The sequence below is a fragment of the Anomaloglossus baeobatrachus genome, chromosome 4, assembly GCF_048569485.1.
Source record: "Anomaloglossus baeobatrachus isolate aAnoBae1 chromosome 4, aAnoBae1.hap1, whole genome shotgun sequence".
Lineage (NCBI taxonomy): Eukaryota > Metazoa > Chordata > Amphibia > Anura > Aromobatidae > Anomaloglossus > Anomaloglossus baeobatrachus.
In genome coordinates this window covers 667313987-667334606 of record NC_134356.1, presented here as the reverse complement: position 1 = coordinate 667334606, position 20620 = coordinate 667313987, and the positions used below count along the sequence as shown (strand labels likewise).

General features: G+C 45.5%; 1 protein-coding gene across 1 annotated transcript in view; it reads right to left on the bottom strand.

Annotated features, from left to right (window-relative positions):
- The window catches only part of LOC142302077 (complement C3-like), a 339126-nt gene that overhangs the window by 111928 nt on the left and 206578 nt on the right, over nucleotides 1–20620 (bottom strand). Inside the window, exons 23-25 of the mRNA XM_075343156.1 lie at nucleotides 15596–15682; nucleotides 15262–15465; nucleotides 4976–5051 (exon numbers count right to left, since the gene is read on the bottom strand). Coding sequence (XP_075199271.1) covers nucleotides 4976–5051; nucleotides 15262–15465; nucleotides 15596–15682 — 367 coding nt within the window. The remainder of the gene's footprint in view (nucleotides 1–4975; nucleotides 5052–15261; nucleotides 15466–15595; nucleotides 15683–20620) is intronic.

The following is a 20620-nucleotide window of genomic DNA, read 5'->3' as shown; positions in this document are numbered from 1 at the left end:
CATGTTTGTTTTTCAAAAGGGACCGTTTTAGAAGGCAGAGTAGCGGTATGGTGACGCTAATAATGGCGTCATCACCACTCACCATCTTGGTGGAGTCCTCAAAGTTTTGGAGGATGGTACATAGGTCTGACATCCATCTCCACTCCTCAGGTGTTATGTGTGGAGTTTGACCCATTTCCCGACGGCTTAGGTGATGCAGGTACTCAACAACTGCCCTCTTCTGCTCACATATCCTGACCAACATGTGCAGAGTTGAATTCCAACGCGTGGGGACATCACACACCAGTCTGTGAGCCGGAAGATGCAAACGGCGCTGAAAGCCGGCAAGGCCGGCTGAAGCAGTAGGTGACTTTCGAAAATGTGCAGACAGGCGGCGAACTTTTACCAGCAGATCAGACAGCTCTGGGTATGACTTTATAAACCGCTGAACCACGAGGTTGAGCACATGGGCCACGCATGGAACATGTGTCAGCTGGCCTCGCCTCAAAGCCGCCACCAGGTTCCGGCCATTGTCACAAACGACCTTTCCTGGCTTTAGGTTCAGAGGTGTGAGCCAGTGATCTGCCTGCTGTTTCAGAGCTGTCCACAGCTCTTCTGCATTGTGGGGTTTGTCACCTATGCAGATTAGCTTCAGCACAGCCTGTTGCCGCTTCGCCGAGGCAGTGCTGCAGTGCTTCCAGCTTGTGACTGGTGTGGAGGGCACAGTGGATGAGGATGCGCAGGAGGAGGAGGAGGCTGAAGAGCATGACATTCCGGAGCTGTAGAGTGTGGGTGAAACACTGACTGAGGTAGGGCCTGCAAACCTTGGTGTGGGAAGGACGTGTTCCGTCCCTCGCTCAGACTGGGTCCCAGCTTCCACAATATTAACCCAGTGTGCCGTCAACGAGATGTAGCGGCCTTGCCCACAAGCACTTGTCCACGTGTCTGTGGTTAGGTGGACTTTGGGTGAAACAGCGTTGTTCAGGGCACGTGTGATGTTTTGTGACACGTGGTTATGCAACGCGGGGACGGCACACCGGGAGAAATAGTGGCGGCTGGGGACCGAGTAACGTGGGACAGCTGCCGCCATCAGGTCACGGAATGCTTCTGTCTCCACCAGCCTAAAAGGCAACATTTCCAGCGCAAGCAGTCGCGAAATGTTAGCATTTAGAACTGTGGCATGTGGGGTGTTGGCAGTGTATTTGCGCCTGCGTTCAAAGGTTTGCTGAATGGATAACTGAACGCTGCGCTGGGACAAGGACGTGCTTGATGATGGTGTTCTTTCTGCGTAGGCAACTGCAGGTGCAGGAGTGGAGGAGGCTTGTTCGCAGGCAGCATGGACAGAGGATTGGCTCGCATGCACAACCAGCGAAGACGTAGCAGTGACATCAGCAAGCACTGCTCCTCGACTCTGTTGTACTTCCCACAAAGTCGGGTGCTTGGCTGACATGTGCCTGATCATGCTGGTGGTGGTCAGGCTGCTAGTTTTGGTACCCCTGCTGATGCTGGCACGGCAGGTGTTGCAAATGGCCTTTTTTGAATCATCTGGATCCAACTTAAAAAACTGCCAGACTCGTGAAGACCTAACATTTGTACAGGCACCTTGTGTCGTCGTGTTGTTACGGGGAACGGTTGCCTGACTTCTGCCTGGGACCACCACCCTGCTTCTTACTGCCTGTTGTGATGCTACGCCTCCCTCCCCCTGTGCACTGCTGTCCTCGCTCTGCATATCCTCCTGCCAGGTTGGGTCAGTTACTGGATCATCCACCACGTCGTCTTCCTCTTCCGCACCCTGCTCCTCCTCCTGACTTGCTGACAATTGTGTCTCATCATCGTCCACCACTTGTTGAGACACGTTGCCAACTTCGTGAGAACGTGGCTGCTCAAATATTTGGCTATCTGTACAGACGATCTCCTCATGACCCACTTCAATATGAGCTGGCGAGAGGCCAGAATGTGTGAATGGAAACGTGAACAGCTCTTCCGAGTGTCCAAGTGTGGGATCATTAATGTCCGAGGAGGACGTGTACTCAGCCTGGTGGTAGGAAGGAGGATCAGGTTCAGAAATGTGCGGTGCAGTATCACGGCTACTGACACTTGACCGTGTGGAAGACAGAGTGTTTGTGGTGGTGCCAATCTGACTGGAAGCATTATCCGCTATCCAACTAACAACCTGTTGACACTGGTCTTGGTTCAAGAGCGGTGTACTGCTGCGGTCCCCAAGAATTTGGGACAGGACGTGCGAGCGACTAGATGTGGCCCTTTGTTGTGGCGAAATTAGAGCTTGCCCACGACCTCGGCCTCTGCCTGCACCACCATCACGTCCACTTCCTTGTTCCTTGCCAATGCCCTTGCGCATTTTGCAATGCTGTGCACTGCTGACGTGTATATTCACTACTTGTGCGTTATATCAAAGTTTCTGGAAATTGCACACCAGTGCACCTGTACGCTGCCACCAACAGGCACACACGTGCGGTTTTAAAAACCAAGCACGGACGCAATAATAACCTAACACAGGTTTTAGGAGCAAAAATTAAGAACTCTGACACTATCAGCCACTGCTGACTGACGTGTATTATACACTACACTTGTGCGTTATATAATAGTTTGGTAAACGCACACCAGTGCACCTGTACGCTGCCACCAACAGGCACACACGTGCGGTTTTAAAAACCAAGCACGGACGCAATAATAACCTAACACAGGTTTTAGGAGCAAAAATTAAGAACTCTGACACTATCAGCCACTGCTGACTGACGTGTATTATACACTACACTTGTGCGTTATATAATAGTTTGGTAAACGCACACCAGTGCACCTGTACGCTGCCACCAACAGGCACACACGTGCGGTTTTAAAAACCAAGCACGGACGCAATAATAACCTAACACAGGTTTTAGGAGCAAAAATTAAGAACTCTGACACTATCAGCCACTGCTGACTGACGTGTATTATACACTACACTTGTGCGTTATATAATAGTTTGGTAAACGCACACCAGTGCACCTGTACGCTGCCACCAACAGGCACACACGTGCGGTTTTAAAAACCAAGCACGGACGCAATAATAACCTAACACAGGTTTTAGGAGCAAAAATTAAGAACTCTGACACTATCAGCCACTGCTGACTGACGTGTATTATACACTACACTTGTGCGTTATATAATAGTTTGGTAAACGCACACCAGTGCACCTGTACGCTGCCACCAACAGGCACACACGTGCGGTTTTAAAAACCAAGCACGGACGTAATAATAACCTAACACAGGTTTTAGGAGCAAAAATTAAGAACTCTGACACTATCAGCCACTGCTGACTGACGTGTATTATACACTACACTTGTGCGTTATATAATAGTTTGGTAAACGCACACCAGTGCACCTGTACGCTGCCACCAACAGGCACACACGTGCGGTTTTAAAAACCAAGCACGGACGCAATAATAACCTAACACAGGTTTTAGGAGCAAAAATTAAGAACTCTGACACTATCAGCCACTGCTGACTGACGTGTATTATACACTACACTTGTGCGTTATATAATAGTTTGGTAAACGCACACCAGTGCACCTGTACGCTGCCACCAACAGGCACACACGTGCGGTTTTAAAAACCAAGCACGGACGCAATAATAACCTAACACAGGTTTTAGGAGCAAAAATTAAGAACTCTGACACTATCAGCCACTGCTGACTGACGTGTATTATACACTACACTTGTGCGTTATATAATAGTTTGGTAAACGCACACCAGTGCACCTGTACGCTGCCACCAACAGGCACACACGTGCGGTTTTAAAAACCAAGCACGGACGCAATAATAACCTACTAACAGGTTTTTTTGGGGAGCGACAATTACAGTACAGACAAGTCAGACACTATCTGGACTGTTTTACACTGTGTACACCAGCCCCAGATATGAAGGCTGGTATACGGTCACCACTACCCTGCCTGCCTGCCTGCCTGTATACTGCTACAATAGTCCTGACAAGGACTCTTTTGGTCACTAGCCTGTATTCAGACCTGGCTATACCCTGCCTGTATATAGCAACAATAGTCCTGAGAAGGACTCTGCTACTGTACTCCGACCTGGCTATACCCTGCCTGCCTGTATACAACTAGAATAGTCCTGAGAAGGACTTTTGGTCACACTGTTTGCAGCCCTGCAACTGAAAAAGCTATAAAGGGCCGCAAAGCTTTCCCTGAATCAGCGACACTCTCCCTACACTCACTGTCAGAATAGCTGTGAGCAGAGCACAGCGCGCCGGCCGATATAAAGGCTCGGTGACGCTGTGCAGGCCGGCCAATCACTGCAATTCCACAACTAACAGGGCTGTGGCATTGCAGTGGTCTGCCAGCCAATCCCTGCATGAGGGCTGGCTCTCAAAAGAGCGCCAACATGCAGAAATGAAGACCACGAGTAAAGCACGAGTATCGCGAGATTACTCGGTCCCCGCCGAGCAGCCCGAGTACAGTGATACTCGTGCGAGTACCGAGTAGTGACAAGCATGCTCGCTCATCACTAGTTAACTTCTCTTGTTGGCTTGAGAAGTTTCTACAGAGCCGGCGAGGAGCGCACTGTCACTGTGCACTAAAAAGAATACTACACAGTGGCTAGATTTTTTGAGCTTACATCGGAATTGACAACGGGCACATGCTCAGGACCATCCCAGACCATGAAACTGATGTCACTAATGATGCTTCATTACAAGGTGGGGGCATAGACTGCGGAAGTTTCTGCAGTCTCTATGAAACATTTTTCTGCCCCCAAAAAACTGACCTTCACTGGTCTTACACAACACATTATTCTTTTCACATCCACATATTTCATGTTTCCTATCTAGATTTCTTCTCCTAGTTCAAAAATGCTTCTTCCCTGTTAGTCCCTGAATCATGGATGGAAAGCTTTGCAGTGGGAAGCTCCCTTTTTATAATTAATGAGAAATTCTATAGAAACACCAAAGAAGGGTTAATGTAATGGTAATTTTAAGCAATACCATGTGCTGGAAGGTCTGTCGAGCCAGGCTGCATATGAAGAGTCTGATTTCCTGTACGTTAGTTGTTGAGATACACCTGTGAAAGCAGATCAAACATCAATGGTTAAATCACATGAGCTCTGTTAACATATACAACAGTATTGCTGTACCTGAGTCTAGGTCAGGGGTTGGGAACCTATGGCTCGCGAGTCAGATGTGGTTCTTTTGGTGGCTGCATCTGGCTCACAGACAAATCTTTAATTAAAAAATACTGTATTTTCCAGTGTGTAAGACGCACTTTTTTTCCCCCAAAACTGGGGGGGAAATGGGGGTGTGTCTTACAAACCGCATATAAGATGGAAAGCTCGAACATTGGGCTCCTCAATACAAAGAAGACAAAGATATTGACCACTGTCAGGACTCATTACATGGACGACGATGAACTGCAAGTTGTAAAAGACTTCAACCTATTCGGATCAATAATCACTCAAGATGCAGCGACGACACCGGAAGCCAATAGGAGAATAGCTATGGGCAAATCAATAGTGAAGTCCTTGGACAAGGTTCTCAAATCAAGGAACATTTCACTGGTGATGAACACATGGCTCGTACATAGTCTGGTCTCGGCTCATACATAGTCTGGTCTATTCTGTAGTAACGTATGGATATGAAACCACGACGAAAAAGGAACAAGACAGAAGAAGAATCAGCACCTTCGAAATATGGTGCTGGAGAAGGATTTTATTAATACCATAGATGGCAAGAAGAACAAACAAATTTAATTTAGGCCAAATCAAGCCAAACATGTCGCTCGATGCAAGGATCTCCAAACTATTACTTGCCTACCTCATACAAAGGACATCATAGTCGGAAGAATAGAAGGAACAAGGTGGAGAGGAAGACCAGCAACCCAATGGAATGATACAATCAAGAAAATGGCAGAGAAGACCCTGGTGGACTGATCTAGGCTTTCACAAGATTAATATTCCTACACAGTGTTCATCCATCAAGTTGCCATGGCGTAAGATCAAGCTGAAGGCCATTAAATATATATTTATATGGTTAATTGGCATAGTAATAGCATTATAATACTATCTGTACTGGAAGTGTATTTACAAGGAGAACATTAAGTTTATTCCTCCAGGCAGTCACTGGCTTTCAGTCTTACAGATGTGTCCAGAGTGGCCACAGTCACCACTGAGTGAGTGGCAGCTGTACGCAGACCCCTGCAATTTGATTGATACTTCCCTCTGCAAAGATGCACGGATACAAGCTGTCAGTAAAAGAGCTGTGGCATGCTGACAGTCGCTGCACACAATGCTGGGATTGCTGATTGTAACCACACAATCACGCCTCAATGACTGAAAGCCACCAGCATTCTGAGGAATGAAGTTAATTTTCTCCCATGTTTTCAGAGAGCATCATAACACTATTAGCTTGCAGATTAACCCTATATCTGCAGGTTACTAGCATTTCGGGACATAACAGGTTCCCTTTAAGACATTTTTTGCACCGATCACATTTAAAAAATTAATGAGTTACCTAACTTTCATGTTTAAATTATTGGTGTAAAGTTAATTAAATGAGATCTTGTGTTAGTAAGACAAAAGTATCTCATATTTAGCAACAAACACCAAATTTACAATATAATGGGGGTGGGGTTGAGATTAATTTGGTGTGTCTTTTGACTGCATGGACTTAAGAAAGCAACATTCATTATCTACAGGATTTACCTTTAAGATTTTACTGTTCAAAAGGAAAAGTTTAAAAAACTGGACATAGAAGTTAAAGGGAAACTGTCAGCAGGTTTGTGCTTTGCAATCTGATAGCAGAGTGATGTATGGGCTAAGACACTGATTCCAGGGATGTGTCTCTTACCGGACTGATTGTTTTGGGTTTTTTTTCAATAAAATCAATGTTTTATGTGCAGGAGATTATCAGTTGGCTCCAGCCATATAATACCACTGCTCTGTGTAATCACAACCCCACCACTGATTGTCAGCTTTCTGCCTATGCACAGTGTACATGGAAACCAGCCAATCAGTGGTGTGGGCGGGGTTTTAGTCAGAGCTCTGCTAGATCTGCAGCAGAGAAAACAGTAATTGCATCACAGCTGCTGCACTCACTGGAATCAGGGTTCCTGCCCCTACATTTTGCTGCTTTTAGATGAGGTGATGGATTCCCTTTAACTCTACATGAATGTGATCCTTTAACTGGATACATATGTCGCGGGCGGAGGAGGGGACGCTGCGCTCACCCACTGCTCGGGTCCGGCTGCTGCTGCTGCTGCTTGGTGGTGGCTCGAGCGGTGGGCCGGATCCCGGGGACTCGAGCGGCGCTCCTCACCCGTGAGTGAAAAGGGGGTGGTTTGGTTTAGGGATATTGTCCGTGACGCCACCCACGGTTGTGGTGAGGTTGTGACACCACCGCTGCTCTGGACGGGGATCCCGGGAGCGGTGACAGGGAGCAGCTTGGATGTTGTTTTTCCCCTCCGTGGGTAGGGGGGTTGGTTGTCCCGGGGCCCGGTGAGGGGTAGGGATGCAGGCGGGTTACGGGGCCTGGTGAGGTGTAGGGTCGCGGGGGCAGCGCTGTGCCGCACGGCACGGTGGTACTCACTCAGCCAGTAATTTACACGGAGTCTCTGTTCAAACAAACGGCTGGATGGACGGGTCCCACAGGCGGCTGTGGTGTTTTTCCCCTGACCCCAGGTTGGTAGTGTAAGTCCTTTCCTGCACCTTCGTGTACGCTCTTCCTGCGCTCCGGTTTCCAGCTGGCTCCCCGGTTCGGTACCGGTGGGCCACCGCCCAGCCCCGGCTACCTACGGTTCCACCAAGACTGTCTTCCCGACTCCCGCAGACGGCCACTACCGTCTGTGTTGTGAATGTTAGTTATGTTTTGGCTGCTGGGAGGCTCCCTCTGGTGGCCAAGAATGGTTTGGACTTGGACCAGGTGTGTTGTGCAGTGGGTGTTTCCTTTGCTAACTCTCTGCTTATTTAAATCCTGGTCTGATTGCAGGCTGTTGCCAGATGTCAGTTGTTCTTTGTATCTCAAGCCTGCTTAATCCTGCTCTATACCACATCTACTCCAGATAAGTGCTTGCTCTTTATTTATTGTCTGGTTCTTTTGCTTATCTGGGTTTGTCATTTGTTGTGGTTGGTTTCAGTTTATTTCCTTCCAGGGATTTTCCCCCTCAGTGGATTATTGAGGAACTCCCAGCAGTTCTGTGTGGAGTATAGCTCCTTTGGGTCCATGTGTTTGTGGCTTGTTGAATTTGTTATAATTCTTGTTTTCTGTTCATTGGTATGACAAAGGCACCTGGTGTAGGACGGAGTTCAGATCGTGCGATCTGAGGGCCTTTTTGTACTATCAGGAAGTTGGTATTTTGCAGGGTTTTTCTCTGGCCACCATCAGTCCCTTTCCTGTCCTTTCCTATTTTAGTCAGCGGGGGCCTCACCTTTTGCTAATCCTGTCATCTACCTGTGTATTGTGTTTTTCCTATATCACCGCAGTCTTTGAATGTGGGGGGCTTGCTATTCTTGTCTATTTTCTGAGGCAGAGAGTTTTTCATCTTTCCGTCCTTTAGGATAGTTAGTTCTCCGGCTGGGTTCGCGGTGCACAGGATGTTAGTTCACCCCTCGGCTACTTCTAGTTGTGATGGTTAGTAAGGGGATGGCAGCCAGATTAGTTGCCAATGCTCTTGTCACCTTTTTGCCAATTATTTGTGGTGGTCTTCCATGGTTCCGGATCATAACAGTACATCCGGCCAACAAATTTAAAGGGTACTCTTAAGAGGGAAAAGAAGGGAAAAAAAAAAAAAAAGCTGCTGAGAAAACATTTTTTTTTTTTTTTGGTATTTTTCCTCTTCTTCTTTGGGTTCTGTGGAAGATTTCTTTTGTCTAGCATGGATGAATTGGGTGATCGTGTTGCTCATCTTGATGCTAAGGTTCATCGTATAGAGTCTTTTCTTGCACAGCCTCCCCTTGCAGAGGCTAAGATTCCTGTTCCTGAATTTTTTTCGGGAGATAGGTCGAGATTTTTGAGCTTCAAAAATAATTGTAAATTATTTTTTGACCTGCGCCCTAAGTCCTCAGGGAATCCCGTACAGCAGGTTAAGATTTTTATCTCCTTACTGCGTGGTGACCCTCAGGACTGGGCCTTCTCTTTAGCGTCTGACGATCCGATTCTCAATGATGTGGACTCCTTTTTTCAGGCCTTGGGATTATTATATGACGAACCCAATATTGTGGACCAAGCAGAAAAGGTCTTGTTGTCCTTAACTCAGGGTTTGGATTCTGCAGAAACGTTTTGTCAGAAATTTCGTAAGTGGGCGGTCCTTACCAAATGGAATGATGATGCGCTTGCGGCTCTTTTTCGCAAGGGTATTGCGGATGCTGTGAAGGATGTAATGGTAGGATTTCCCGTCCCTTCTGGTCTTGATGCCTCTATGACCTTGGCCATTCAGATTGATAGGCGTTTACGTGAACGCAGGAAGATACCTGCTGGTTTTGTGCCTGTGGAACAGCCTTTGGAGCCTATGGAGTGTGATAGGGTCCTTTCTAATGCTAGTCGGCAGGGGTTAAGACGGAAGAATAGACTGTGCTTCTATTGTGGAGACACTTCTCATAACATCTCTGTCTGCCCTAAACGTGAAAGGAGATTGGCTACTTCTGTTACTGTGGGTTCTTTGCAACCAACCAAAGTTTCTTTTGTCTGTCACATTGATTTGCTCATTGTCTTCCTTTTCTGCATTTGCCTTTGTGGACTCAGGGGCAGCGCTCAATTTGATGGATTTTGGGTTTGCTAGGGATTGTGGTTTTCCCATGGTTCCTTTGCAAACTCCTATTCCTTTAAGGGGCATTGATGCTACCCCTTTGGCAGAACATCAACCCCAATTTTGGACCCAGGTGCCTATGAGAGTTGCACCAGCGCATCAGGAAACTTGTACATTTTTAGTATTGCATAATCTACAGGATACCTTGGTACTGGGATTTCCGTGGTTGCAGACCCATAATCCGGTTCTTGACTGGAGATCCTTATCGGTAGTTAGTTGGGGTTGTCAAGGTTTGCATCAGGACCTTTCCGTGTCGTCTACGTCTGCTCAGGCAGTTGATGTTCCGGCTTTCTTGTCTGATTCCTGTGATGTATTTAATGACCAGGAATCTGATTCTCTGCCCCCACACCGGGACTGTGACTGTGCCATTGAGTTGGTGCCCGGTTGTAAATTTCCCAAGGGGCGGATTTTCAACTTGTCTGTGCCCGAACATGATGCCATGCGGTCATACATCAGGGAATCATTGGAGAAGGGGCATATTCGGCCCTCATCTTCTCCTTTGGGTGCTGGCTTCTTCTTTGTTGCTAAGAAAGATGGTTCGTTGAGGCCTTGTATTGATTACCGTCTTCTTAATAAAATTACGGTCAAATATCAGTACCCTTTGCCTCTGATGTCTGATCGATTGTCTAGAGTGCAGAGTGCCAAATGGTTTACGAAACTGGATCTCAAGGGTGCGTATAATCTCATCCGTATTAAGGAGGGTGATGAATGGAAGACGGCTTTTAATACTCCTGAGGGGCATTTTGAGTACCTAGTGATGCCTTTTGGGCTCACTAATGCACCCTCCGTCTCCCAGGCCTTCATGAATGTTATTTTTCGGGACCTTATTGGTAAATTTTTGATTGTGTATTTGGATGACATCTTGATTTTTTCTGATGATTGGGACTCTCATGTTGGGCAAGTACGGGATGTTTTTCAGATACTTAAGGATAATGCACTGTACGTTAAGGGGTCAAAGTGCCTCTTTGGGGTGTAAAGGATTTCCTTTTTGGGCTTCATCCTGTCTCCCTCCGCTATCGAAATGGACCCGGTTAAGGTTCAGGCTATTTACGACTGTGTGCAACCGACTTCTCTAAAATCCCTGCAGCGGTTTTTGGGGTTTGCTAATTTTTACCGTAAATTTATAGCCAATTTTTCTGCCATTGTCAAACCTCTGACAGATTTGACAAAGAAGGGAGCTGATGCTGAGCATTGGACCCCTGAGGCTATTGTGGCCTTCCAGGAGCTTAAAAGGCGATTCACTTCTGCCCCAGTTCTGCAGCAACCTGATGTGTCTCGCCCATTTCAAGTTGAGATCGATGCCTCAGAGATCGGAGCAGGTGCTGTTCTGTCTCAACAAGACGCTACATCGGGTAAACTTAAGCCCTGTGCCTTTTTCTCTCGGAAGTTTGCTCCTTCTGAACGGAATTATGATGTGGGGAACTGGGAATTATTGGCTATGAAGTGGGCATTTGAAGAGTGGAGGCATTGGTTGATGGGGGCTAGGCATCAAGTTGTGGTGCTTATGGACCACAAGAATCTCATCTATCTGGAATCGGCTAAGAGGTTGAACCCTCGGCAGGCCAGGTGGGCTTTGTTTTTTACCCGGTTTAATTTTGTGGTCTCTTTTTTGCCGGGCACCAAGAATGTTAAGGCCGATGCCCTTTCCAGGAGTTTCTGCACTGACTCTTTGGAGGTTGTCGAACCGTCTACTATCCTGAATGATGGTGTAGTTTTCTCGGCTATTTCGCCTGATCTGCGGTTGGCACTGGCGGAATTTCAGGGGGATAAACCTGAGAGATGTCCTACAGGGAAACTGTTTGCCCCAGACCAATGGAGAGACCGAGTTGTCTCTGAGGTTCATTGCTCTGTTTTGGCGGGTCATCCTGGCATTTTTGGTACTCGGGATCTTGTGAGACGCTCTTTTTGGTGGCCTTCCCTGTCCCGAGATGTCCGTCGTTTTGTGCAGTCGTGTGGAATTTGTTCTAGGTCCAAGCCTTGTTGTTCACGTTCTAGTGGGCTATAATTGCCTTTGCCTGTACCTAAGAAACCTTGGACGCACATCTCTATGGATTTTATTTCAGAGCTTCCCGTCTCTCAGAAAATGACTGTGATTTGAGTGATCTGTGACAGATTCTTCAAGATGGTCCACTTGGTTCCCCTATCTAAGTTGCCGTCTTCATCAAAGTTGGTGCCTTTGTTTTTCCAACATGTTGTTCGTTTGCATGGTATTCCCGAAAACATTGTTTCTGACAGAGGGGTGCAGTTTGTATCCAGGTTTTGGAGGATCTTTTGCTCCAAATTGGGTGTTCAGTTGTCTTTCTCCTCGGCGTTTCATCCTCAGACCAACGGTCAGACTGAAAGGGCTAACCAGACCCTGGAGACCTATTTACGGTGTTTTGTTTCTGCGGATCAGGATGACTGGGCTTCGTTTTTGCCTTTGGCTGAATTTGCCCTTAACGATAGAGCTAGCTCTACCACGTTTGTGTCCCCCTTTTTCTGCAATTTTGGGTATCACCCTAGGTTCCTCTCAGGGCAGCTTGAGGTGTCTGACTGTCCGGGGGTGGATTCGGTGGTCAACAGAATGCAGCAGATTTGGGGGCAGGTAGTGGATAAATTGTTTCAGTCCCAAGAAACTGCCCAAAAGTTTGCCAATCGGCATCGGACTGTTGGTCCCCGGTTTAAAGTAGGGGACATGGTGTGGTTGTCCTCTAAAAATATTCCTATGAGAGTTCCGTCTCCTAAATTTAAGCCCAGATTTATTGGACCTTATAAGATTTCGGAGATTATTAACCCTGTATCTTTCCGTTTGACTCTGCCTGCGTCATTTAAGATTCACAATGTCTTCCATAAGTCCTTGTTGAAGAAACATGTGGAGCCGGCAGTTCCTGCAGCAGCGCCTTCTGACCCTGTTTTGGTACAAGGGGATCTGGAGTATGAGGTTGAAAAAACTCTGGATTCCCGTCGCAGTAGGCGTCAGCTTCAGTACCTTGTGAAATGGAAGGTTTATGGGCAGGAGGATAACTCTTGGGTTGTAGCTTCTGACATTCATGCGGACAGGTTGGTTCGCGCCTTCCATCATGCTCATCCCGAGCGACCCGGTGGCGTGGGTGAGGGTTCGGTGACCCCTCCTCAAGGGGGGGGTACTGTTGTGAATGTTAGTTATGTTTTGGCTGCTGGGAGGCTCCCTCTGGTGGCCAGGAATGGTTTGGACAGAGACCAGGTGTGTTGTGCAGTGGGTGTTTCCTTTGCTAACTCTCTGCTTATTTAAGTCCTGGTCTGACTGCAGACTGTTGCCGGATTTCAGTTGTTCTTTGTATTTTCAGCCTGCTTAATCCTGCTCTACATCACATCTACTCCAGATAAGTGCTTGCTCTTTATTTATTGTCTGGTTCTTTTGCTTATCTGGGTTTGTCATTTTTTGTGGTTGGTTTCAGTTTATTTCCTTCCAGGGATTTTCCCCCTCAGTGGATTGTTGAGGAACTCCCTGCAGTTCTGTGTGGAGTATAGCTCCTTTGGGTTCATGTGTTTGTGGCTTGTTGAATTTGTTGTAATTCTTGTTTTCTGTTCATTGGTATGACAAGGGCACCTGGTATAGGACGGAGTTCAGATCGAGCGATCTGAGGGCCTTTTTGTACTATCAGGAAGTTGGTATTTTGCAGGGTTTTTCTCTGGTCACCATCAGTCCCTTTCCTGTCCTTTCCTATTTTAGTCAGCGGGGGCCTCACCTTTTGCTAATCCTGTCATCTACCTGTGTATTGTGTTTTTCCTATATCACCGCAGTCTTTGAATGTGGGGGGCTTGCTATTCTTGTCTATTTTCTGAGGCAGAGATTTATTCATCTTTCCTACCTTTAGGATAGTTAGTTCTCCGGCTGGGTTCGCGGTGCACAGGATGTTAGTTAACCCCTCGGCTACTTCTAGTTGTGATGGTTAGTAAGGGGATGGCGGCCAGATTAGTTGCCAATGCTCTTGTCACCTTTTTGCCAATGATTTGTGGTGGTCATCCATGGTTCCGGATCATAACACGTCTGCCTCACTGGCTACACGAGGGACCTAGGCTCCAACCTAGGCCCCAGTCTGCGTCTGCCTCTCTGCAGACCTCCTCTCTCTTCCTCTGCCTGGACTTGTCTGCCTTGTTTCCTGCCTCAGACTAGCTAGACTCCTGGGTGGGCGTCTCCATCTGCCTGACTCCGCCCACCTGGTGTGTCTGTCTGAACAAGAGGGAGGAAATCAGGTCTCGCTGGGGATGTCTGCTGTGAACTGCTGGGGGTGGGGGTGTGTGTGTGTTGTTACCTGTGGCCCCTGGCTTGTCCAGGGCGCCACACATACATTTATGAATATGGACCATGTAGGATGGGAGAACCAATGGAGATAGAATTGTATTGAAGGCTTCAGTCCAGACTGGACTGTTGGAACCAATAATATTTACCACTAGAGATGAGCCACCACGCTAGTGTTCGAGTTCGGTTCGTCGAACGGCGGGTGTATTCGTTGAACGTTCGTCGAACACTTTCAAACACCTCCGAACACCATTGAAAACAATGGCAGGCAAACACAAACACATACAAACATACACAAACATACACGCACGCACACATATTATGCTCACCTTACCTTCCGTTCCATCACCGGCCTCCTGAGACTTGCAGTTCGCCGGTACAAGATGTGTATCGGGTAACCATCGCGTCCCCGGAGCTTCCACTGACAGAGCACTGACATCAAAGGCAGGAGCCGCTTGCCTCTTATTGGCCAGCGCGCTGCCTTTGAGTAGTGTGTGACAGATGAAGTTCCTCCCTCGTCACGATGGTTACCCGATACACGTCCTGTAGCGTCGAACTATGTGTATCGGGTAATTATCGTGACGAGGGATGAACTTCCTCTGTCAGACGCTACTCAAGGGCAGTGTGCTGGCCAATCAGAGGCAAGCGGCTCCTGCCTTTGTCTTCAGCACTCTGGCAGCGGAAGTTCCGGCATCGGTCGCTATGGTTACCCGATACACATCTTGTACCGGCGAACTGCAAGTCCCAGAAGGCCGACGATAGAACGGAAGGTAAGGTGAGCATAATGTGTGTGCGTGTATGTTTGTGTATGTTTATCTGTGTTTGTGTGTGTTTGTACGTGTTTGTACTTGTGTGGAATGGCACAATAGGGAACCAAGATGAGACATATAACAAGTTGTGGAAGGAATTATCTGCATTGCAATGATTTCCTATGGGAAATATTGCTTTGCTGAACGAGTAACTTGGTTAACAAGCACAGTCCCAGAACGGATTGTTCTTGCTGACCAAGGTTCCACCGTATTAATATTGAATGACAGTATTACTGTGAAAAGCCAGTTACGCTTTTGGTGATCGAACCGTTATTGAACGTAACCTTGAACTGTTGAACTTGAAGCTAATTGTTCGCATTCGTCAAATGACCCAAACATCGCCTAAAACAGGTCGAATATGAGATTGGCAAACAGTTCGATTCGAACACCGCTCTTCTCTACTTACCACTCTTAATGTACTCGATTGCCTGTTCCCTCCGCTGTAGTCCTAATCTATCCCATTGGTTGCTAGCATCCAAGTAATGTGTGGCTATCAGCGGAGCCGTCATTCTCATCATGACTTGCTCTCCGCATCCTTGAGGGGCCTCAATCAGGTGGTTCAGATTGACCCCGTCGGTGGATTTCTCCACCATTTCACTAATTGGGTTTCCTGGATATTGTGAAAAATTAAGACAATAAAAAAAGATCAAAGAAAAGAAGCAATAAAAAAAATAGAGATCGTTATTCATTCTGTATACAAAATGGATAAATAATTAAAAAACCACCTAATCAAAGCTCACCTTGGAGGGTAACGTAGATAGTAGGTTTAGTGTTGGGGACAATATTTTTAAAATCTATGATGGAAACCTGTTCTTTTTGAACTCCACCTGTTGGAGAAGAATTAATTAGAAGGTAGTTTAACATAATCAACAAAAGAGGCAGCAATCAAAAAGGTGCAAACTCTTTAGGTTAGTAGTATTTGTTAGGGTAAATATAATCTCAAAAAACAGTGAAATAAGAAGGCTGAAAAACACCAGAATAACTAAATAAACCTAAAAAAAAAAGAATATGTGAAGCCAAAATAAATTTAAATAATTAAGTGTCATTTAATAATATCATAGTATCATAGTATCATAGTTTTTAAGGTTGAAGGGAGACTCTAAGTCCATCTAGTTCAACCCGTAGCCTAACATGTTGATCCAGAGGAAGGCAAAAAACCCCAATGTGGCAAACAAGTTCCAATGGGGAAAAAATTTCCTTCCTTCGTCCACATCCGGCAATCAGACTAGTTCCCTGGATCAATACCCTGTCATAAAATCTAATATACATAACTGGTAATATTACATTTTTCAAGAAAGGCATCCAGGCTCTGCTTAAATGTTAGTAGTGAATCACTCATTACAACATCATGTGGCAGAGAGTTCCATAGTCTCACTGCTCGTACAGTAAAGAATCCTCGTCTGTGATTATGATTAAACCTTCTTTCCTCAAGACGTAGCGGATGCCCCCGTGTTCCAGTCGCAGGCCTAGGTGTAAAAAGATCTTTGGAAAGGTCTCTGTACTGTCCCCTCATATATTTATACATTGTGATTAGATCTCCCCTAAGCCTTCGTTTTTCCAGACTAAATAACCCCAAGTTTAATAACCTGTCTTCGTATTGCAGCCCCCCCATTCCTCTAATAATCTTGGTCGCTCTTCTTTGCACCCTCTCCAGTTCAGCTATGTCCTTCTTATATATCGGTGACCAGAATTGTACACAGTATTCTAAGTGCGGTCGCACTAGTGACTTGTACAGAGGTAGAACTATATTTTTTTCATGAACACTTATACCTCTTTTAATACATCCCATTATTTTATTAGCCCTGGCAGCAGCTGCCTGACACTGTCCACTAAAGTGAAGTTTACCATCCACCCATACACCCAAGTCTTTTTCTGTGTCTGTTTTACCCAGTGTTCTACGATTAAGTACATAATCATAAATGTTATTTCCTCTACCCAAGTGCATGACCTTACATTTATCTACATTAAACTTCAATTGCCACTTCTCAGCCCAATCCTCCAATTTGCATAAATCTCCCTGTAATATAAAATTATCCTCCTCTGTATTGATTACCCTGCAGAGTTTAGTATCATCTGCAAATATTGAAATTCTACTCCGCATGCCCCCAACAAGGTCATTTATAAATATGTTGAAAAGAAGCGGGCCCAATACTGACCCCTGTGGTACCCCACTATGAACTGAGACCCAGTCCGAGTACGTACCATTAATAACCACCCTTTGTTTCCTATCACTGAGCCAGTTTTTAACCCAGTTACACATATTTTCCCCTATCCCCATTATTCTCATTTTATGTACCAACCTTTTGTGTGGCACCGTATCAAAAGCTTTTGAAAAGTCCATATACACAACATCCACTGCATTTCCCTGGTCCAGGCTTGAACTTACCTCTTCATAGAAGCTGATCAAATTAGTTTGACAGGATCGATCCCTCATAAACCCATGTTGATACTCTGTCATAAGGTTATTTTTCTTGAGATACTCCAGTATAGCATCTCTCAAGAAACCCTCAAGGATTTTACCAACCGTAGAGGTTAAACTTACCGGCCTATAATTTCCCGGCTCAGTTTTTGTCCCCTTTTTGAATATTGGCACCACATTTGCTATGCGCCAGTCCTGCGGTACCGACCCTGTTATTAAGGAATCTGAGAAGATTAAAAATAATGGTCTATCTATCACAGAACTCAATTCCTGTAGTACTCTGGGGTGTATGCCATCCGGGCCCGGAGATTTGTCAACCTTAGTGATTTCGAGGCGGCGGCGTACTTCCTGCTGGGTTAAGCAGGTAATATTCAAGGGTGAATTTATGGCATCACTGGTCATGTCATCTGCCATGGCATTTTCTTGTATAAAAACCGTAGAAAAAAAGTCATTCAGCAGGTTGGCTTTACCCTCATCCCCTTCCACCATTTCACCAAGACTATTTTTAAGGGGGCCAACACTATCGCTTTTCAGTTTTTTACTGTTTATGTAGTTAAAGAATATTTTAGGATTATTTTTACTTTCTCTCGCAATGAGTTTCTCTGTCTCATACTTAGCTAACTTAATTTGCTTTTTACATATTTTATTTAATTTTCTATAATTATATAATGCCTCATCACTACCTACCCTCTTTAATTCTTTTAAGGCTTTCTGTTTTTCTTTTATTGCTTCCCTTACAGCTCTATTTAGCCATAGGGGTTTCCTCCTATTTCTAGCATGTTTGTTCCCATAGGGTATATTTTCTGCACAAGCCCTATTCAGGATGCTCATAAAAGTCTCCCATTTGCTTTGTGTACTTTTATTACTTAGTACATCATCCCAGTTTATTGCACTAAGATCATCTCTCAACCGTTTAAAATTTGCTTTCCTGAAGTTTAGTGTCCTTGTAGCCCCTCTACTATACATCTTACTAAAGAATACATGAAAACTTATTATTTTGTGATCACTATTCCCCAAGTAACCCCCAACTTGTATATTTGATATGCGGTCTGGCCTATTGGTTAGTACAAGGTCTAGTAGTGCTCCCCCTCTTGTGGGGTCCTGTACCATTTGTGAAAGGTAATTATCTTTCATTGTTATCAAAAATCTATTTCCTTTGCTGGAACTGCAAGTTTCTGTTCCCCAATTTATATCAGGATAGTTAAAGTCCCCCATAATAATTACCTCTCCGAGACTCGCTGCTTTATCAATTTGCTTTATGAGGAGATTCTCTACCTCTTCCATAATATTCGGCGTCTTATAACACACCCCTATCAGTATTTTATTATTCACTCTCCCCCCCCTTATCTCCACCCATAGGGACTCTACATTCTCAGTACCCTCACATATGTTGTCACGCAGGATGGGTTTTAAGGATGATTTTACATATAGACACACACCTCCCCCTCGCTTATTTGTACGGTCATTCCTGAATAGGCTATAACCCTGTAAATTAACAGCCCAGTCATAGCTCTCATCCAGCCATGTCTCTGATATCCCCACTATATCATAATTTTCTTCCAACAATATTAATTCTAATTCCTCCACCTTATTTGTGAGGCTTCGGGCATTAGTGTACATGCACGTTACGTATGACTCTGTACCTATATTCCTGCTTACTGTATTGACTGTCCTAACCCTTCCCCCCGTACCACCCCCAATTTCATTACTTGTGCCCTGGTCACTATCTGCACTACATTCCCCTTCTATAAAGTGAATACCCTCGCCCCCCATTCCTAGTTTAAACACTCCTCCAACCTTCTAGCCATTTTCTGCCCCAGCAGAGCTGCACCCTCCCCATTAAGATGATAATTAATGATAGCAAAAAATGATAGCAAAAAATATTAAAAAGTATGTAAAATACAAAGAGACAGACATAAAGATATGGGGGAGACCCTAGAGGGTGACAAAGCAGAAGGAGAATAAATGCTAGAAATGAATAGTTGGTAATATCTGGTGATTATGTAAAAATCCCAATCAATACAATACTAAATGCAAGTACACCAGTATAAATGAATGACCAGTTCACCAATTATTCTGCAAGAGCAATACAGCATGAAAGGTGGAAAAATAAATAATTGCATGCTCATATGTTGGATTCTTGCTGGATTGACACCAAGCCCCGACGCACGTTTCAGAGTAAGCCTTTATTACAAGGCGACAGAGATGATCACATCTGTAAGGTGCTGTGGAATTAATAGAGATATATAAGTAAGATGTAACATCCGCCATTGACCACAGACTGAGGATGACTATCACGGACAGACTAGGGTTAGCCACCAAGTCGATAGGATCTCAAGAACCCTGAAACCCTTTAACCCCTGTATAGGGATTTGGAATTACACAAGGTCCAGCAGATTGCTGCCTATGTGAGGCTGTAATCCAGGAAAGAGTAGTCATCAGGCAGAGTCCACACCAGAATGCACAAAAAGCGTCAAAATGGGCACGCAGGAGCATAGTCAAGAAATCAGGCAGAGGTCAAAACCGGAGATAGCAGTGAGGTACAAAATCGGCAGGCAGGAGAGTAGTCAGTGAGGAGGCAGAGGTCAAAACACAGGGATAAATAGTCAGAACAGAACAGGAATACAAAACTATCTATGGCAGTGTCCAGCAGACAAGAGGGGGAATTAGAAGGGTGTGGTGTTTTCCCATTGGCTTTAGCTGAATGATGGTAACTTCAGCTTCACGACACACACCACCTACAGTTAGCCAGTGGTACTGCAAGTCCCAGGGAAACCCAACTTAGTGGATGAGCGGAACCTGCGCCCACCAGAGCCACTGGCACCGACTCCTCTCCTATCAACAGCACAGTCTATGGCGGGAATATAGCGGCACCTGGTGACCAAAGCAGAAGTCGCAAGAGCGGACTCCGGTGAGGATGTGACATAAGATATATAAATATACTATTCATTTCTAGTATTCGTACTCCTGCTGGTTTGTCACCCTCTAGTGTGTCCCCCATATTGCTTGTCTTTGTGTTTTTTTGCATACTTTTTAATGCTTTTTGCTATCATTAATAAATTATATTTTATTAGTTAAATTCAATTTGGCAGCACATGTTCTTCTTTAGGTTCTGGGTGCATATTGCTAATCTCTGTCTAGCCATCCCTGTATCAAGTAGCATAGATAAAGGGATGTTTAGAAAAAGTATTTCTAAAGCTCTTTTATAATGTGCTAATGAGGCCAAGGACTAGTCACAAGGGCATTAGCTCTTTTGGCTAGTTGGCCCCCTTAGCATATTAGCACAACCATGTGGATGTGGGAATGAATGCGCAGCATCAGAGGCATGGTTGCTCAAACCTCTGCT